The 20,819-nt window shown below is 42.0% G+C and overlaps 1 protein-coding gene across 2 annotated transcripts in view; it reads left to right on the top strand.

The window, feature by feature from the left end:
• The window catches only part of LOC129839051 (gastrula zinc finger protein XlCGF17.1-like), a 27,289-nt gene extending 15,966 nt beyond the window's left edge, over positions 1–11,323 (top strand). Inside the window, exons 1-3 of one of the 2 annotated variants that reach the window (XM_055906317.1) lie at positions 681–1,086; positions 2,246–3,000; positions 8,244–11,323. In XM_055906317.1, the coding sequence (XP_055762292.1) occupies positions 2,316–3,000; positions 8,244–9,628 (2,070 nt within the window). In that variant the 5' untranslated portion in view covers positions 681–1,086; positions 2,246–2,315 and the 3' untranslated portion in view covers positions 9,629–11,323. Of the gene's footprint in view, positions 1–680; positions 1,087–2,245; positions 3,001–8,243 lie in introns of those variants that run through there. The other variant, XM_055906318.1, reaches the window with a different exon arrangement.
• The last annotated feature ends 9,496 nt before the right edge of the window (positions 11,324–20,819 follow it).

Raw genomic sequence — 20,819 nt, 5'->3', positions numbered from 1 at the left:
TTTAAGAAAGCAAACCTTTCCTAAAATGACACCACATTCAGGAAGTGTTGTAATTCTCCTTTAAGAAAACAACCCCTTTCTAAAATGACACCACATTCAGGAAGTGTTGTAATTCTCCTTTAAGAAAGCAAACCCTTTCTAAAATGACACCACATTCAGGAAGTGTTGTAATTCTCCTTTAAGAGAGCAAACCCTTCCTAAAATGACACCACATTCAGGAAGTGTTGTAATTCTCCTTTAAGAAAGCAAACCCTTCCTAAAATGACACCACATTCAGGAAGTGTTGTAATTCTCCTTTAAGAAAGCAAACCCTTCCTAAAATGACACCACATTCAGGAAGTGTTATTATTTCTTTGGTGGGAAAACAATGGTGCAAAACGAAATAAATATAAACACCCAGTTGTATCTATTTGTCCATGTTTCATGATGTTAGTCTGTACATCCAACTCATTCGTTTTCACCCTGTTACTCCTCAATTATAGAGAAAATTAACCAAATGTTTGATAGAGAAGTTAAAATCCTGTTCAAGTGTTCACCATTATGCTAGCTCAATCTTGCTTACTCACAGTGCAATGGCTAATTTGGGCTCCAAATGTCCAGCCTGTTAGGATTATGCACCTAATAAGTAAAAAGGAACCATATTGCAGGAATGATCCGATTTATTGATTTTAACAGATAAAGCAACGATCATGTTGAATGATTTTTGGGTAGTCAGTATGATTTTATCCATATCAATTTTGAGATATTTATTTTCATCCTGTTTGTGGCAAAACACCTTTTTGGATGCAGTTCGTCATCAAACCCGAAGAAGAAGCTTTTAATCATGGTTATCGCTATCGATACTCGACTACTCTGGTTTGTGTGTGATGAAGTTGGAAGTAACATTAGACTAGGAAGAGTTAGCTATCTAGATAAGTCTTCAAGCATAGCTGGATATTCTACTTTACTTTCAAACTACAACTGAAAACTGACATTAGAACTACGTTGTCAAAGGAACATCAAACGAAAGTCAGGAGATATAACGTTACTTCTTTCCCACGTGGACAGAAACGTGCTAATGTTACTGTAGCCTTTCTACTGTATCAGGTAGGTAACAAAGGTTACGGTCATAGTTATACTGGAGCCGAGTTTATGTACACCACATTATTAACCCCGTTTACGATTAGCTAATGTTCAGGGCTTTCATTTGATAATCACTTGTTTAATTCCCGGCTTGTGAGGTGGCGACAAACACCCGAAAAGTTTTGTTGAACGGTGTTGGCTAACGTAGATAACTATCCAAGTAACTTTAGAAGATTGGAAAATTCTCTATTTAAACTTTTACGATGAACCGAATAACATTTTCATGTCGACATTACATTGTTGAACGCTATGTTATTAAATCTGCCAAAAGCATAAAGGCTGGTTTACAGTCCGTCTATCGACATGTCTGTGTAGACAGTTGTCGTAGCAACATCGTGAACATTCTATTGTCGTCCGACATCAAACTTGTCGTTCTGAAAAATTGTAAACACAAAACGACAGCCTCTGCATGACATCAGCAGCCCTGTGCTCCAAATAACATACTTTATCTATTTTAACACCAGTAAAACCATCCGTTTAAAAACACATTTAGTAAATGTCAGCCAGGTTCGTTACTTGCTAGCTAGCTGGCAAGCCAGTTTAAATAATGACCAGAGTATATCCAAAGACTTGTATAACAAATTAAGTGATAATGCCAGAGAAGCCGGTGTTTGGAGGATATATTGTCACAGGTGTCTTCGAGGGCTGGCAAATCATGCCAATACATCCTCCAAAAACTGGCTTTGTTGTACCTTTTTTTAATTGACTTTTTGTATATACATAAAAATGATGCCAGCTGATTCATGATTTCGACTGGCTTAGAAAAGCTACATGTCTGTCTCCTCCAGACTCCCGACCCCCTACACATTGCAACATATTGAAACAACGCATTTGTTATAAAACATATTTGTATTGGTGTTGTTCTGACAATATAACCATATGTAATTACAGTAGCACACGTCTTAGACTGATGGACTGTGCCATCCTCACGGTCTCCACAATGGATCAGTCCACTCAGACAGGAGCCAATCAGAAAGGTGTCTTGTACACCATGATTATTATAATTTTTTTGCTACTGCTCAACTAAAGAAATCTCTGTTGACCAACAGCCAAACAATGGACCAGTTGACTAAATGGGGTCAGCACTAATGTGTTCTAATCTTTCATTTTATTTTCATTACAGGTCATCTAACTGGACTATATCTGTCTTGACATTGACCTCATTGCTGTTGTTGCCACGTGAGCAGGACAATATGAGTGGAGAGAGGGAAACGTTGATGGATGAAATGGAACAGAGTTTATACACTTTAACCAAGGACAATTTACGCTGCCTGTGTGAACGCAGTGGAATAGGTGGCAAGGATGGCTCCGATGGTCAAGGAAAGAATCCCCATCACTTATTGTGCCGTAAAATCCTGGAGGAACTTGGGAAAAATGCAGATTCAATGGAATCGGAGGAGCAGGGAATGTCTTGGTTACTCCAACTGAAAGAGGACATCAGAAAGATACAGGAGGATGGTATCGGTGGACCTTTGAGTCCCAGCCAATCCATTGATGATGATGCTGTAGACTGTGATGAAGATGAGAACCAGAAGGACATGGATTGGTTACCTAGCACAAGGCTGGAGGCGGAGCGCATGAGTCCCAGCCAGTCCTTTGATGACAATGCTGCAGACTGCGATGAAGAATGGAATGAGGAGGACAGGGATTTGTTGCCTAGCAAAGGGCTGGAGGTGGAGCCAGCTCCAGAGAGACACACACCAGAGCAGAGGGAGAAGAGAGTGAGTGGGGCCCCCTCTCTGTCCTCTCCTGGTAGCGCCTTACTGCTGGGTCTGAAGAGGGTGTCTGTGTGGCTGGTCGACTGCAGGAAAACACCAGGGTTGAGAGGAACTGCTGGAGGAGGAGACGAGGAGAAGGAAGGAGACGTGATTCATCAAAGTAAGTGCAGCAGGATACCTTTTGTTTTGGTTCTAAGGACCATTGTGAAGTGTTGTTGTCTAACATTACAGTACAGTCTGATATCAACGTTTTCTAATTTGCATCAACACCTTTGTGTGTAACATTGTAGAATCGTTAACAGAGGACATTGACAAATCCAATCAATGTATGTTTCACATGCGCCGAATACAACAGGTATTACTGTGAAATGCTTACTTAAAATGCAAAGGTTTTACATTAAATGCCTTCATTGTAGAATCGTAAAACTTAGAGGACAGCGACGTGTAATGCACTCCCCCTGCCCTCTAACATCACTCCATTAGCTCTCCCTCTAACATCACTCCATTAGCTCTCCCTCTAACATCACTCCATTACCTCTCCCTCTAACATCAATCCATTACCTCTCTAACATCACTCCATTACCTCTCTAACATCACTCCATTACCTCTCCCTCTAACATCACTCCATTACCTCTCCCTCTAACATCACTCCATTACCTCTCCCTCTAACATCACTCCATTAGCTCTCTCTCTGCCTCTGCCCCATCTCTGCCCCTTCTCTGTCTATCCTCTCACATCACTCCATTACCTCTCTATTATCACTCCATTACCTCTCCCTCTAACATCACTCCATTACCTTTCTCTCTGCCTCTGCCCCTTCTCTGTCTATCCTCTCACATCACTCCATTACCTCTCTTTAACATCACTCCATTACCTCTCTCTTTTCCTCTGCCTCATCCTCCCTTTCTCAATAACTCCATTACCTCTATTTTTGCCTCTGCCCATCTCTCTGTCTTTCCTCCCTCTCTCACATCACTCCATTACCTCTCTCTCTTTACCTTTGCCCCATCTCTCTGTCTATCCTCCCCCACTTTTGCTCCATTGTCTCCCACTTTTTATATTTCTACTGTGACTCTGTCTGCCCTCCCTTTCTGCCACTGCACCCCCCCTCCCTCCTGGTAAGGCACCTGGACTACTGTTCAGAGAGGTTAACTTCATCACGACTTGTTTTTGTAAGAATGTTTGACGTGCTGAATGCACCGAGGTGTCTGTTTTAGTCCAGAACAGACTATGGGAGGCGCACAGTACTACATAAAGCCATGACTACATGGGGCTTCAACATGTTTCATTGAAATGTACAGCTGTGTGTCGTCCGCATAGCAGTGAAAGTTGACATTGTGTTTCCGAAGGACATCACCAGGAAATAGAATATATAGTGAAAAATAGTGGTCCTAAAACGGAACCTTGAGGAACAACGAAACTATCAATTATTTCCGACAACCAATCAAGAACTTGTCTATGTAGACCAATTAGGGTTTCCAATCTCTCCAAAATAATCTGGTGATCGATGGTGTCAAAAGCGGCAATAAGGTCTAGGAGTACGAGGCCAGATGCAGAGCCTGTACAGGCTTCCTTCTTTTCACCCTGTCATTTAGGTTAGTATTGTGGAGTAACTACAATGTTGTTGATCCATCCTCAGTTTTCTCCTATCACAGCCATTCAAGTTTTTGTTTTAAATTCACCATTGGTCTCATGGTGAAATCCCTAAGCGGTTTCCTTCCTCTCCGGCAGCCACGTTAGGAAGGACACCTGTATATTTGTCAGTGGTGTAAAGTAATTAAGTATTACTTCAAGGTATTTATACTTAAGTTGTTTTTTGGGGTATCTGTACTTTACTATTTTATATTTTTGACAACTTACTTTTACTTCACTACATTCCTAAAGAAAATAATATACCTTTTACTCCTTACATTTTCACTGACACCCAAAAGTACTTGTTACATTTTGAATGCTTAGTAGGACAGGAAATGGTCCAATTCACACATCCCTGGTCATACCTACTGCCTCTGATCTGGCGGACTCACCAAACACAAATGCATCGGTTGTAAATTGTCTGAGTGTTGGTGTGCCCCTGGCTATCTGTAAAAAAACAACAACAACATTGTGCCGTCTGGTTTGCTTAATATAAGGGATTTTAAATGATTCATACTTTTACTCTTGATATTTAAAACCTTTTCTCAATAGGGGGTGCTGTTTGCACTTTGTAAAAATTTCGTTCCCAAATTAAACTGCCTCGTACTCAATTCTTGCTCGTACAATATGCATATTATTATTACTATTGGATAGAAAACACTCTCTAGTTTCTAAAACCGTTTGAATTATATCTGTGAGTAAAACAGAACTCGAGTTGGAGCAATCTTCCTGTCAGCAAGTGAGAAATCTGAAATTAGCCAGGCTGTTCTGAGGTCAGTTTATTAATTTGCATGTATTCTATTGGTTGAGATGCACTGCATACGCCTTCCCCTGGATGTCAGCAAATAGTGAGAATTGGAATGGAGTTGCTAGGCAGATCTGAGGCCATATAAATGGACTGGGAACGTGGGGTTCAGTCTTTCCTTCATTCGCCATGACGCAAGACAGACCTCAGGATGGCGTTCTAGAAAGCTCCCGTTATAGCCCTTAGATATATCCGGCTCTGATTTTATTCGATATAGGTGTTAAAGACATCATAATGTTGTTATTTTAAACCGAGTTATATCAGTTTATATCAGTATATTGCGATTTTCGGATATTTATTTGTGCTGCGTTCTAGTGAGTTGGGCACGTCTGGGCCACATGGCTAATGTTTACTGCTAATTCCAACATTGAAGGCGACAATCTACAACCGAGCAACGATTCTTTTGGACAAAGGACAACTTGCCCAAGATTCTGATGGGAGCTCATCAAAAAGTAAGAACTATTTATGATAATTCGTTGTTCTGTTGAAAAATGTAAAACTCATATTCCGCCATTAATTTCGGTGCGGTCTCGCTTTAACGCACGCTGTATGTAGTAGTAACGTTAATTTAAAAAATCTAACACAGCGGTTGCATTAAGAACTAATGTATCTTTCATTTGCTGTCCAACCTGTATTTTTGAGTCAAGTTTATGATTAGTTACTGATTAGATTAGGTGCCTCTCCCAAGATTTCTCCCGACATATTGTTGGCAGCTTGGCTACTATTCTCATTGTATAACCACGATTTGTGCCGCTAAATATGCACATTTTCGAACAAACTCTATATGTATTGTGTAATATGATGTTATAGGACTGTCATCTGAAGAAGTTTGAGAAGGTTAGTGAAAAAATGAATATCTTTTGCTGGTTTATTCGTTATCGCTATTGTTGGCTTGAATCAATGCTGTTGTGTGGTTGGCTATTGTAGTAAGCTAATATAATGCTATATTGTGTTTTCGCTGTAAAACACTTAAGAAATCTGAAATATTGGCGGGATTCACAAGATCTTTGTCTTTCATTTGCTGTACGCTGTGTATTTTTCATAAATGTTTTATGATGAGTATTTAGGTAATTCACATTGGTCTCCTGTAGTTATTCTAGTTGCTTTGGTGAGAGTTGTGATGGTGGCTGCAATGGTAAACTATGATTTATACCTGAAATATGCAAATTTTTCTAACAAAACATATGCTATTCAATAAATATGTTATCAGACTGTCATCTGATGAAGTTGTTTCTTGGTTAGTGACTATTTATATCTTTATTTGGTCGAAATTGTGATAGCTACCTATGCAGGAAAAAAATGGTGGAGAAAAAAAAGTTGTGTCTTTTGCTATCGTGGTTAGCTAATAGAAATACATATTGTGTCTTCCCTGTAAAACATTAAAAAAAAACAGAAATGATGGCTGGATTCACAAGATGTGTATCTTTCATCTGGTGTCTTGGACTTGTGATTTAATGATATTTAGATGCTAGTATTTACTTGTGACGCTATGCTAGGCTATGCTAGTCAGCTTTTTTACTGATGGGGGTGCTCCCGGATCCGGGATTGTGACCAAGTAGAAGTTTTAAGTATATAGAAAACAAAATACTTTTTGACTTAAACTCAAGTAGTAATTTTCTGGGTGACTTTTACTTGAGTCATTTTCTATTAAGGTATCTTTACTTTTACTCAAGTATGACAATTGGGTACTTTTTCCACCACTGATATTTGTAGTGACTGGGTGTATTGATACACCATCCAAAGTGTAATTAATAACTTCACCAGGCTCAAAGGGATATTCACCAGGCTCAAAGGGGTATTATTTATTAATTTTTATTCCTAAACTTATTTACGCCTGCCATAACACATTGGTTGAATACTTATTGACTGAGGACATTTTTAAGCTTTTCATTTAAAATTAATTTGTAAAAAACTCTAAAAAGATAATTCCACTTTGACATGATGGGGTATTGTGTGTAAATTCATGCTGTAACACAAAATATGTGGAAAAGATAAAGGGTGTGAATACTTTCTGAAGGCACTTTCTGAAGATATTCAGACCCCTCAAATTTTTACATTTTGTTAGGTTACAGCCTTATTCTGAAATTGATTAAATCGTTTTCCCCTCATCAATCTACACACAATACCCCATAATGACATCATAATACCCCATAATGACATCACAATACCCCATAATGACAAAGCAAAACAGCTTATTAGAAATGTTTGCTTATATATATATAATGGAGGCCACTATATACACTGCTCAAAAATAAAGGGAACACTTAAACAACACAATGTAATTCCAAGTCAATCACACTTCTGTGAAATCAAACTGTCCACTTAGGAAGCAACACTGATTGACAATAAATTTCACATGCTGTTGTGCAAATGGAATAGACAAAAGGTGGAAATTATAGGCAATTAGCAAGACACCCCCAAAAAAGGAGTGATTCTGCAGGTGGTGACCACAGACCACTTCTCAGTTCCTATGCTTCCTGGCTGATGTTTTGGTCACTTTTGAATGCTGGCGGTGCTCTCACTCTAGTGGTAGCATGAGACGGAGTCTACAACCCACACAAGTGGCTCAGGTAGTGCAGTTCATCCAGGATGGCACATCAATGCGAGCTGTGGCAAAAAGGTTTGCTGTGTCTGTCAGCGTAGTGTCCAGAGCATGGAGGCGCTACCAGGAGACAGGCCAGTACATCAGGAGACGTGGAGGAGGCCGTAGGAGGGCAACAACCCAGCAGCAGGACCGCTACCTCCGCCTTTGTGCAAGGAGGTGCACTGCCAGCACCCTGCAAAATGACCTCCAGCAGGCCACAAATGTGCGCCTAATCTTATTGAATCCATTTTAGAATAATGCTGTACCGTAACAAAAAGTCAAGGGGTCTGAATATTTCCAGAAGTCACTAATACCTCAATATGATGTCACTTTCTTCTGTTGGACAAACTGTATTCACTGTCTGTTTGTATCTTTCACACAGGAGAGAGACGTGGCAACCATGGATCTTCTGGGGAGCCTCAACAACAACCTCATGCCGACAACACAGACTGGAGTCTCCCCACATCAAAACACCTCAATAAACAACCGCAGAGACATGCAGGGAAGAAACCTCACCACTGCTATGACTGCGGAAAGACTTTCAGTGTTTTATCAGGCTTGAAAATCCATCAATGCACCCACACCGAAAATAAACCATTCCAATGCTCCAAGTGTGGGAAAGGTTTTGCAAAGAACCACTATCGAAAAATACATGAGAAAACGGTACATGAGCCTCCCACAGAAAGGTCTTACCACTGCTCTGACTGCGGGAAGAGCTACAGTTTTTTATCAACCTTCAAAAACCATCAAAGGATACACACCGGAGAAAAACCATTTCAATGCTCCAAGTGCAAGAAAAGTTTTGCTCAGAAATCCACTTTAAAAGCACACTCACAAACACACATGCCTGCCGCAGAAAGGCCTTACCAATGCTCCTACTGCGAGAAGAAGTTTTGTATTTTAGCATCCTTTAATTTCCATATGAGAATGCATACTGAAGAAAAACCATTCCAATGTTCCGTCTGCGGAATGCGGTTCATTCAAGCCTACTTACTGAAATCACACAAGTTTAAACACAAGCCCACTGGAGAAAAGCCCTTCAGCTGCTCAGAATGTGGGGCGGGTTTTGCCACTAAAGGTAGTCTCAAATTTCACCAGCTGATGCACAACCCGAGAGAGAGACCTTACCGCTGTTCTGAGTGTGGTCATTGTTTCTCTCATCCAATATATCTGAAGAAACACCAGAAAAGACACAGTAAAGACAAGTCCATTGTCTGTGAGCTATGCGGGAAGACCTTCAACCATCCAAGCAACTTCAGAACTCACATGAAGATACACCAAGGAGTGAAACCGTACCACTGCTCCGACTGTGGCAGGAGCTTCATATTCCGCCAAGGTTTAACAACACACCAGCGTGTGCACACTGGAGAGCTGCCTTACGTCTGCGATCAATGTGGAAAGAGGTTTTCTCAGTACAATTCTTTGGTAACTCACCAGCGAACACACACCGGGGAGAAACCTTACCCATGCTTTGTCTGTGGGAAGAGCTTCAGTCGGTCACAAAACCTGGCTGCACACAAGAGAACTCATACTGGAGAGAAGCCTCACGCCTGTGATCAGTGTGGGAAGAGGTTTTCCCGAACCGACGCACTGGCTGTACACAAGCGCATTCACACTGGAGAGAAGCCTTACAGCTGTGATATATGCAGGGAGACATTCACCTATTTAGTAGCCATGTTGAAACATAAGAAAGGACATGGACATCCTGCAGGTGATGTACTCTGTGCTGAATGGCCTCAGGATGATTCCAGCTCTGTCTATGAATAGAGAAGTACTTGTTTAACTTGCAGAAGACATCAATTTGTTGTTATACTTACAATCTAACCCCCAGAGAGAGAGAGAGAGAGAGAGAGACAAACACTCACACACTTGCAGAAAAACCCAGAGGGCGGCAGGTAGCCTAGCGGTTAAGAGCGTTCGACCAGTAACCGAAAGATCGCTCATTCGAATCCCTGAGTCTGCAAATGGTAGAAGAAAATCTGCTGTCCTGCCCTTGAGCCAGCCAGTTAGCCCCCAACAACAACTGCTCCCTGGGCACATATGAAGTGGATTAAGGCAGCCCGCCGCACCTCTGTGATTCAGAGGGGTTAAATGCAGAAGGTTGAAGGCATTTAGTTGTGCAACTGGCTAGTTATCCCTAATTTCCTTTCCACCCAGAGGAGTTGGGAGCACAGAGTGGTTTTTGAGAGTGGTTACTATGATTTTTGAGAGTGGTTACTGTGGTTTTTGAAAGCAACGATTGTGGCTTTAAATAGTCTGAAATCATAGTGTTGTATGCATACACACCTGACAGGTGTAGGATCAGGTTCCTCTCCCCCAAATCCTATATTTTAGCATTAGTGGGGAAAATGCTAAATTGACACAAGATCAGCATCTAGGAGCAACTTCACCCTACACTTGCCCCTTCCCTGGGGGCTGTTCCAGATAGCAGATTCACTGAGGTACTGTCCTAAATATTCTCAACTATCATCATTTTTTTGACATATAGACTTGGAATTCATAATTTTTTTGACAAATATAGACTTGGAATTGGCATAGTAGTAGTAGTACATATACAGGAAGGAGTGGCTTCCGTCTGGCTACTCTACCATAAAGGAGTGCTGCAGAGATGGTTGTCCTTCTGGAAGGTTCTCCCATTGCCACAGAGGAACTCTGGAGCTCTGTTAACGTGACCATCAGGTTCTTGGTCACTTCCGAGACCAAGGCCCTTCTGCCCAGACCTCAGTTTGTTCGGGCGGCCAGATCTAGGAAGTGCCTTGGTGGTTCCAAACTTCTTCCATTTAAGAATGATGGAGGCCACTGTGTTCTTGGGGATCTTAAAATGCTGCAGACATTTTTTGGTACCCTTCCCCAGATCTGTGCCTCCACACAATCCTGTCTCGGAGCTCTCGGACAATTCCTTCGACCTCATGGCTTGGTTTTTGCTCTGACATACACTGTCAACTGTGGGACCTTAAATAGGTAGGCGTGTGCCTTTCCAAATCATGTCCAATCAATTGATTTTACCACAGGTGGACTCCAATCAAATTGTAGAAACATTTCAAGGATGATCAATGGAAACAGGATGCACCTGAGCTCAATTTTGAGTCCCATAGCAGTGTGTCTGAATACTTATGTAAATAAGGCACATCTTTTTTTTAAATAAATTTGCAAAGATTTGTAAAACATGTTTTTGCTTTGTCATTACGGGGTAGGTTGGGGTAGGTTGATGAAGAAAATATTTGATTTAATCATTTTAGAATAAGGCTGTGATGTGAAAAAATCAAGGGGTCTGAATACTTTCTGAATGCACTGTACATTCACACACAATTAAACAATGAAAGCACATGGCAAAAGCTGGCTCCTAATTACTGATAACAATTATTTGATGAGCAAGCTTTTTAAATTTTGTTTTTATGTTGCTTTAACATACCTAGTATTACATTAACATTATGAACATTGTGACTGAAATCATTTCAAATACTTTATCTGGGATTGATTGAGTTTGACTGGCGTATGTATAGTTGTAAAATAAGATAAGGACTGCAAGGGATTATGGATGTGTAAGTAGGTGATAAGATTGGCTCCGATGTTCAAGGAAAGAATCACCATCGCTCATTGCGCTGTAAAATCCTGGAGGAATTTTGGGAAAATGCAGATTCAATGGAATCGGAGGAGCAGGGAATGTGTTGTTTCGTTAGCGCTTACCACAATCGGGTTTGCATTGAACTGTTCTGTACTTAACGCTCTGTGACGTCAACTAAACAACAGGTTTTACATTTTGACTAACAAATACAATAGGGCCTTCAAAAAGTTGGTGCTGACTTATCAGATCAGTATTCGGTACTAAAACATTTACTTGGATCTACTCGAATTCTGGACAGTGTTTCCACGTCATGGAAACAGATTATTGTTTTAGATGAAATTACCTTATTTAAATCACTAGTATATTCAAACTATCAAATTAAATAATAATAATTGGAAATGGTCAAAAACGTATCTTAAATACATTTTCCCACTGTTCCTTACAGCCTGTTTAAGTTCAGTAAGTACCACTCACTTTCACTGGCGGCTTATCTGTTTGTCCACAGGAAGCTTATCTTTAACCCAAACACCAGATGGCAGCATCTAGTTTAATATCAGTCCCATTGCTCAATCCCCCTGTTTGTCATGTGACCTTCTATTGGAATGTTCTTCTTCAAATTACTAAAATTCTGCATTATTAGAGTGCTATCTGAAAACAACTAATATTACCATTCACTTTGTTACTTTCACTAGTCTCCATATATTTTTCCTTCAACTAGGACCCTCCCTTTCTTCCCGGTAGGAAAGACCCTCTCAATCACTACTGCTAATGCACATAGATCACACTCAAACTATGTTCTGCTTTTACCCCTATTGTAAGGTTTAAAAACAAACAAAACAAACATGAAAACTTTCTCCTTATTGGAAGGCATTGTTTACATTTTAGTCTAACCTAACAATGTTACTTTCTGCTTCGCACTCATTAAATGTCTTATTTTGAGATTGATATGTAATGTACCGGAATTATAAATACACCAGCCAATTCAGAAGGGGAGATGTCAACTTTGGAGGGAGCTTCCATTTTTTTTTATTTTTTTTTATCCCCTTTTCTCCCCAATTTTCGTGGTATCCAATCGCTAGTAATTACTATCTTGTCTCATCGCTACAACTCCCGTACGGGCTCGGGAGAGACGAAGGTCAAAAGTCATGCGTCCTCCGAAGCACAACCCAACCAAGCCGCACTGCTTCTTTAACACAGCGCGCCCCCAACCCGGAAGCCAGCCGCACCAATGTGTCGGAGGAAACACCGTGCACCTGGCCCCCTTGGTTAGCACGCACTGCGCCCAGCCCGCCACAGGAGTCGCTGGAGCGCGATGAGACAAGGAAATCCCTAACGGCCAAACCCTCCCTTACCCGGACGACGCTAGCCCAATTGTGCGTCGCCCCACGGACCTCCCGGTCGCGGCCGGCTGCGACAGAGCCTGGGGGCGAACCTAGAGACTCTGGTGGCGCAGTTAGCACTGCGATGCAGTGCTCTAGACCACTGCGCCACCCGGGAGGCCTGGGAGCTTCCTTTTTAAGGTAACTCTCGAGACTAGAGTTTCTTTCTGGGGTCAACAGTTACTATAACTGGGCTGGCACTGCCTATCATTCCGCTGTCATTGGAGTGCTCTGTCCATAATGAGTCTGGCACCTGAGACAATAGACTGGGAGACAGTCCCCACTCCTCCTGGGGGAGGGGTTCAATTTGCCTGCTTACTCATTGGTTTAATATCTCATCGTTTGGGATATCAACAAAAACTCCACCTGGGGTACAATACATTGTAACATTAAGTTTAGTTAACAAGTCTATACCTAACAAGTTACAGTTGGGTGGGTGAATACAGAAAGCTCGCATCCGCTACAAGACCATGGTGCTTGCCCACGGAGCTGTGAGGGGAACGGCACCTCAGTACCTTCAGGCTCTGATCAGGCCCTACACCCAAACAAGGGCACTGCGTTCATCCACCTCTGGCCTGCTCGCCTCCCTACCACTGAGGAAGTACAGTTCCCGCTCAGCCCAGTCAAAACTGTTCGCTGCTCTGGCACCCCAATGGTGGAACAAACTCCCTCACGACGCCAGGACAGCGGAGTCAATCACCACCTTCCGGAGACACCTGAAACCCCACCTCTTCAAGGAATACCTAGGATAGGATAAAGCAATCCTTCTGCCCCCCCCCCCCCCCCTAAAAGATTTAGATGCACTATTGTAAAGTGGCTGTTCCACTGGATGTCATAAGGTGAATGCACCAATTTGTAAGTCGCTCTGGATAAGAGCGTCTGCTAAATGACTTAAATGTAAATGTAATAGCATTTTCAACATTCTTTGAGCCTATGGAATAGGGCATAGGTTTTGTTTCACACTGTATTACTGGGGTGTAGGAAATCCCATAAACGCCTCTGATTTAATGTGGCAATGATATTTTGCGTTGGAAGCTGTTTTAAAAGCACAGAAAATGCGCCAGTCTTTGACTCTTTTTCCCCAGGCCCTGCAGACAGTCATACTCGTTAGAAAACGTTCCATTCCATCAGTCCTCTTGGTTATGAGGGCCCAGCAGGGCTCTCCTCTGATGACAATCCACATCTGGGCCACTACTCAGGGCCTGCTTTGGTCCCTTTGGCTCAGGACTGTGTGGAACCTGCGTCTCATACTCATCAGTGCCAATGGAAGCACCCTTACCGATGGCAGGCATGTTTCACCAATTCGTTTAATCAATTTTATTTTCAGCGTTTGGTTCAACGTTCTTCGTCATGTACAACCCCAAACACAGTAAAACCTACTGTACATAAATATCTATTTACAAGATCCACCATCCCTCCTTTTGACACATGGTCTTGACCATGGGGCAAGTAATTGGAAAGTACAACATGGGCATGCATGGCTGGTCTGCTCCAGTGGTCCAGCCATACGCCCGAGGCGTCCTTCTCTGAAGCATCAGCCGTTGCCTGCAAAGCAATGTCATTAGTGGAAGCAGGAACTGCTGGCATCTGTAGGAGGGGAGTAGAAGATGAAGCAGCCATTTTAGCTGTGCAGTCAGCCTTAGCGTTCCCCAGAGAAAGGTTAATGTTAGAGGAAGAATGTGCCTGACTTGATTATAGAAACACAGGGCAGCTGGACAGACTGTAAGAGAGACGAAACAAGATTACTGTGTGCAATCTGTTTTCTATACGAGGCCAAAAACCGTCTATTCTTCCACAATGTTTCAAAATATTGCACTATACCAAATGCATATGTCAGTATAAATGTTAAGAGTTGTCCTTGCCAAAATACACAAGCTCTAGTCAAGCTCTAGATTACTGTGTGCAATCTGTTTTCTATACGAGGTCAAAAACCCTCTATTCTTCCACAATGTTTCAAAAATAATGCTCTATACCAAATGCATATGTCAGTGTAAATGTTAACAACTATCCTTGGCAAAAATACACAAGCTCTAGTCAAGCCAAATAGTTCTGCTGCCTGCGCAATCGACCAAAGAAATTAAGTCGGGATTGTCTAACGGGGGTGTCTCTCGAGTCTAACCTATGGCTACAGTCAACTACAGTCATGGTCTTCACCGGCATCTGCTGTAGGGAGAAGAGTTGAAGGGTTAAGAATTGTACATCATTTCAGAGTAACACGGGACATTGTCAACAGAATGTTCTGATAGTCTTGCAGGTGTCAAATGAGCCGTTTTTGCCTGTGTAATAATTGTGTGCACGGCATGAGGCACATGTACGGTCAGAGGAGACATTGCCACAAAATCAGAACATGGCAAAACAGTCCAGACCACAACTTCACTCGTCTCCATCTTTCTCCCATAAACACAGTCCTGCAGCGGTTGAACTAGTTAATTGCCTCTAGTCTATCTTTGGACAGGGCGCGACCCTCAGAAGTAATGTCATGACCCAAATATTTAACGGCGCTCCGGCATAATTGCATTTTGATAGATTGCATTTTGATAGAAAAAGAAGTGTTAAGGGCTTGTAAGTAAGCATTTCGCTGTAAGGTCTACAACTGTTGTACTCGGCGCATGTGAAAAATAAAATTAGATTTGATGAAACTGAGGGAAACTTTGACAAAAAATCAACAATGCCCAAGCGTCCTCGTGACATATCTCCTCGTGACATATCAACATACTGAACCAAAATACTCCCTCCAGGAGCAACAGAAGAAAAGAAGTAAAAACAAAGGAAGCATGAGCTAAATCAACAACCACTACCTGGAGGCACCTGGGATAACATGCTAACATTGTTAGGCACCAATTAACTGGAGGCACCTGGGATAACATGCTAACAGTGTTAGGCACCAATTAACTGGAGGCACCTGGGATAAAATGGTAAGTGTTAGGCACCAGGGGTGCTCTAGCATTTACAGCACCGTTTACTATTCTAAGGTCTTGCACAAAACGCTAATCACCAGATGATTTCCTAACAGGTAAAATTGGTGTGTTACAGGGCAAATTTGGGCAGGGAACCAGACTGCCTCTTTCAACTAACGCACTAGGACTGGGAATGATACCCTTTTCAGCTTCTTTGCTAAGAGGGCACTGAGCTTCGGTCTGTGGGTGCTTTTTGGAACGACCACAACAGGTGCAGCTCCTTTCATGCGTCCATTGTCGGGCTTTGATTGAGCCCACCGTTCTTCAGGTATATCTGTTAGCCAATCAATGTGTGAATTATCTTGTAATAACACAGGCATGCTTTCAACAGGAATTGGTTCTTTCTCTGGTATTGTCATTGCAGTAGCCCAATATGGGGAATAGAGAGTTGCTGTTGAAGCTGACCACTTTCCCTCTTCTTCCAAGGCCACCCAATCAGTTGCTTCCATCACTTTCTTCATCCGATCATCCACATCTTTCCATTGTGTTCCAGGAGCTTTTGATAAGCTACAATGGGGAACAGAGCCATGGAGTTCATACAGACCCATCTTAGTATCCGTCAGCGACACTCCAGCTGCTACGAGGTCTCCTCCTCCTAATATCCCATTCATAGCTATCTCAACTTTCTCTTTTTGTATTGACCATTTCTGTTGGTATTCAGGGTCCTTTTCGAATGAGGGAACAGCAGCAGTACAATGTAGGTATTCAGACACTTCCCAGTTAGCATGCAACGGGGAAGAGAGCGATTGTTCTCTCAGCTGTCACTCAACATGTTGGTCATTCAGGTGCCAAGCATAGTGTTAGGTTCTAATTTTTACAGTAAATAACTCGATGGACACTAGAGAAGCTTAACCAAGTTTAATTCTTCCCAAAGGGTCGACACAGCTTTATTCAGACATCACATGTTTCCACCACCACAAGTATATATACTCCAATTTAGACACTCCTCCTTCTCTCCAATCCTTACATCTGCTATGGTCTGACAGGAAGACCAAGTGATAGGATAATAAACCATTGTTTCTCCCTTAAGGGAAACTGACCTGACCTCAATTGAGGCCTAATCCAAAGATCTCCACCAACACATTCCACAGCCATTTGTCTCATACAGATAACCATTAACTTCTGATGTAAAAACCAGTCTCCTTCACTCCTTTATATATTATGCTTCTGAGTATAACAATGTCTGTAGTATAACAAATATATGTTCAAAGTTTCACCCCGAATCCAACAATAGTAACAGTTCATCAGGTATGGGAAGATTCCATTTTCTCTCGATCCCAATGACAATCCTTCTTCAGTACAGGCAACAGAAATTCATTTGACATCAAATTTGTTCGTAATAAATTCACTGGGCAGGCAGAGGAGTATAGGAATCGGTGTTTCCATTTGCCCTTTCCCCACTCTACGTCCACGGGAAAGGTAAAAAAAAAAACATTCTTCAGAGGGAATTGCAGATGCTGCAACTGTGTGTGTTGTTTTCTTTGGGGGGTGACAAACGGGGCAAATATTTTCAACACTGAGACCGCGGCCCTAGTGTCCACCAAATATGGAATTCTATGTTTAGAAACAAAAAATGTCAATAAGGGGGTTTTGGGTTGACAAGGGGGTCAATGTTTTGGGTTGACAAGGTGGTCAATGTTTTAGGTTGACAAGGTGGTCAATTGTAGCATTTGATAGGTTTCTTCTGGTTTTTCGTCATTGAATAAAACATTATTTTTTTTCTTCTGTTTTCGCCTCGTATGTTTCGTAGCCCCCTAATCCACCTCCTCCTCCAAATGGGTTGTCCACCTCCATGCCAACAGGTGGGGACGGCTACTCTCCCTGGCCTTCTCCTGCTCCAGGACAGTGTCTTGAGAAATGCCCTAACTTCCCACTTTTGTAGCAGCTCCAGTCTCTCCCTCCGTCAGCTCCAGCAGAGGCCCCTTGGCATCTATCTCTTCCTCTGCATCTTCTTCTTCACTTTCTCTCTGCTCGTCTGCTCTGGTCCTTGCCTTTGCTAGTTGCTTTCTGTCTTTTGCTCCAGCTCCTCCAAGAGCTCCTAATCCCACGCCGCCTCCATCTGGCACAGGCCCACCCCCTAGTGGGTTATGAGGAGGTGGGAGCCCACCATCTCCGACTGCTGGTGGAGGATCTGGCAGTGGCGAATACAAAGGGGGGCCCCATGAAAGGGTTCCCCAGGGAGAAAGGCCAGCCAGGCTGCTTCTTCTTTTGTCCTTCTTTCTTCTCTCCCACTTCCTGAAATTGTCTAACTTCACTTTAACGTTCTTGTATTTTCTTTCAAGTTGGCCTCTCACGGACTCCAGTTTTTCTGTGCTAAGTGTCCCATCAACAGGGAAATCTCCATCTTTTCCAGTCTTGTGTTTGGTTCAGTACCACCCTACCAATTTGTTCTGTTGCCATTAGACTACATGGCCCTTTTGATTCCCAGCACGTATCCTCCATCCTACTCTTACTATTTCCCTTTCCCATACTAAATCCTTTGTTGAACTCATTAACACGTCATATCACACTCACACAACTCTCACACCGGGACTAAAACCCGTTCAGTATATTAGTCAGTCCCACAATCACACAATACTCACGTCCACATTCATTCAGTACTATTCCCAATCACACTCTGTAATCTCCTTTATTACTTTGTATGCATCGTCAACGATTCTCTTATCGTTACCTCCTATGCATATATACACTACCGTTCAAAAGTTTGGGGTTACTTAGAAATGTCCTTGTTTTTGAAAGAAAAACACTTTTTTTGTCCATTAAAATAACATCAAATTGATTAGAAATACAGTGTAGACATTGTTAATGTTGTAAATGACTATTGTAGCTGGAAATGGCGGATTTTCTTTTAATGGAATATCTACATAGGCGTACAGAGGCCCATTATCAGCAACCATCACTTCTGTGTTCCAATGGCACGTTGTGTTAGCTAATCCAAGTTTATCATTTTAAAAGGCTAATTGATCATTAGAAAACCCTTTTGCAATTATTTTAGTACAGCTGAAAACTGTTGTTCTGATTAAAGAAGCAATAAAACTGGCCTTTAGATTAGTTGAGTTATCTGGAAAATCAGCATTTGTGGGTTCGATTACAGGCTCAAAATGGCCAGAAACAAAGAACTTTCTTCTGAAACTCGTCAGTCTATTCTTGTTCTGAGAAATTAAGGCTATTCCATGCGCGAAATTGCCAAGAAACTGAAGATCTCGTACAACGCTGTGTACTACTCCCTTCACAGAACAGCACAAACTGTCTCTAACCAGAATAGAAAGAGGAGTGGGAGGCCCCGGTGCACAACTGAGCAAGAGGACAAGTACATTAGAGTGTCTAGTTTGATAAACAGACGCCTCACAAGTCCTCAACTGGCAGCTTAATGAAATAGTACCCGCAAAACACCAGTCTCAACGTCAACAGTGGAGAGGCGACTCCGGGATCCTGGCCTTCTAGGCAGAGTTGCAAAGAAAAAGCCACATCTCAGATTGGCCAATAAAAATAAAAGATTAAGATGGGCAAAAGAACACAGACACTGGAGGAACTCTGCTCAGAAGGCCAGCATCCTGTAGTCGCCTCTTTACCGTCGACATTGAGACTGGATTTTTGCGGGTACTACTTAATGAAGCTGCCTGTTGAGGTGTCTGTTTCCCCCAAAAATCTGCCATTTCCAGCTACAATAGTCATTTACAACATTAATAATGTCTACACTGTATTTCTGATCAATGTGGTGTTATTATAAACACCGGTGTTCCTCACATCGGCTGCAGAGAGCTTGATCACACGGTCGTCTGGAACAACTGATGCTCTCATGCATGTTTCAGTGTTACTTGCATAGAAGTTATTTAGCTCTTCTGGTAGGCACGTGTCACTGGGCAGCTCTCGGCTGTGCTTCACTTTATAGTCTGTAATAGTTTGCAAGCCCTGCCACATCCAACAAGTGTCTCGGAGCCAGTGTAGTACGATTCGATCTTAGTCCTGCATTGACGCTTTGCCTGTTTGATGGTTTGTCGGAGGGCATAGCGGGATATCTTATAAGCTTCCGGGTTAGAGTCTCGCTCCTTGAAAGCGGCAGCTCTACCCTTTAGCTCAGTGCAAATGTTGCCTGTAATCCATGGCTTCTGGTTGGGGTATGTACGTACAGTCACTGTGGAGACACCGTCCTCGATGCTCTTATTGATAAAGCCAGTGACTAATGTGGTGTACTCCTCGATGCCATCAGAAGAATTCCGGAACATATTCCAGTCTGTGCTAGCAAAGCAGTCAGATTAAGCATTTATAGACCCAGTCACTGGTGCTTCCTGCTTTAACTTTTGATTGTAAGCAGGAATCAGGAGGATAAAATTATTGACAACTTCGTCAGGAAATATAAGGAAACAAATACTGTATTCACAGTTCTTGCATTCACACACAGTGAAGGATAAAACATTTATAAAACCAGAGATTCTCTGTACAGCCACAGGTAGCTAGCTGAACTTGGGGGTTAATTAACACTGCAAGCCTGTGCTAGCTGAGACTCTTAAAGGGACAGGCTTTTTTACAGGTAAATAAAACAGAAATTAATATAGAACTGTTGTTTCCGATCAACAAAAATGTTGTAATTCATGTTGTTGTATTGTACTGGAATTTATGACAAAAATATATAATTCAATGGGTTAAAAAAATATATATTTTACCTTTATTTAACTAGGCAAGTCAGTTAACTGCCTTTGTTCAGGGATAGAACGACAGAGTTTTACCTTGTCAGCTCGGGGATTCGATCTTGCAACCTTTACTTGTCCAATGCTCTAACCACTACCTGCCACCCCCCAATTAAGAAACAATATTTATAGGATTCTGATTGAGGTGACAAAATCCTACAAGACTTATCGAAAACATAAGATCCAATTGAATTACTTTGGATTCCCATTAGGAAAAAAGTAGTCTAATAGGATTCCAATAGGATTCTGATAGAGGTGACAAAATCCTATAGAATTGTGAGAATCCAATAGGATTCCATGGAAAAATCACTAATCCTATACGATATTTTGACTAAGGCAATTGAATACATTCCTACTATTGTTAAAACA

The sequence above is a fragment of the Salvelinus fontinalis genome, chromosome 40 (genome assembly GCF_029448725.1).
Source record: "Salvelinus fontinalis isolate EN_2023a chromosome 40, ASM2944872v1, whole genome shotgun sequence".
NCBI classification, from domain to species: Eukaryota; Metazoa; Chordata; class Actinopteri; order Salmoniformes; family Salmonidae; genus Salvelinus; species Salvelinus fontinalis.
This window is presented reverse-complemented; position numbering and strand designations above follow the sequence as displayed.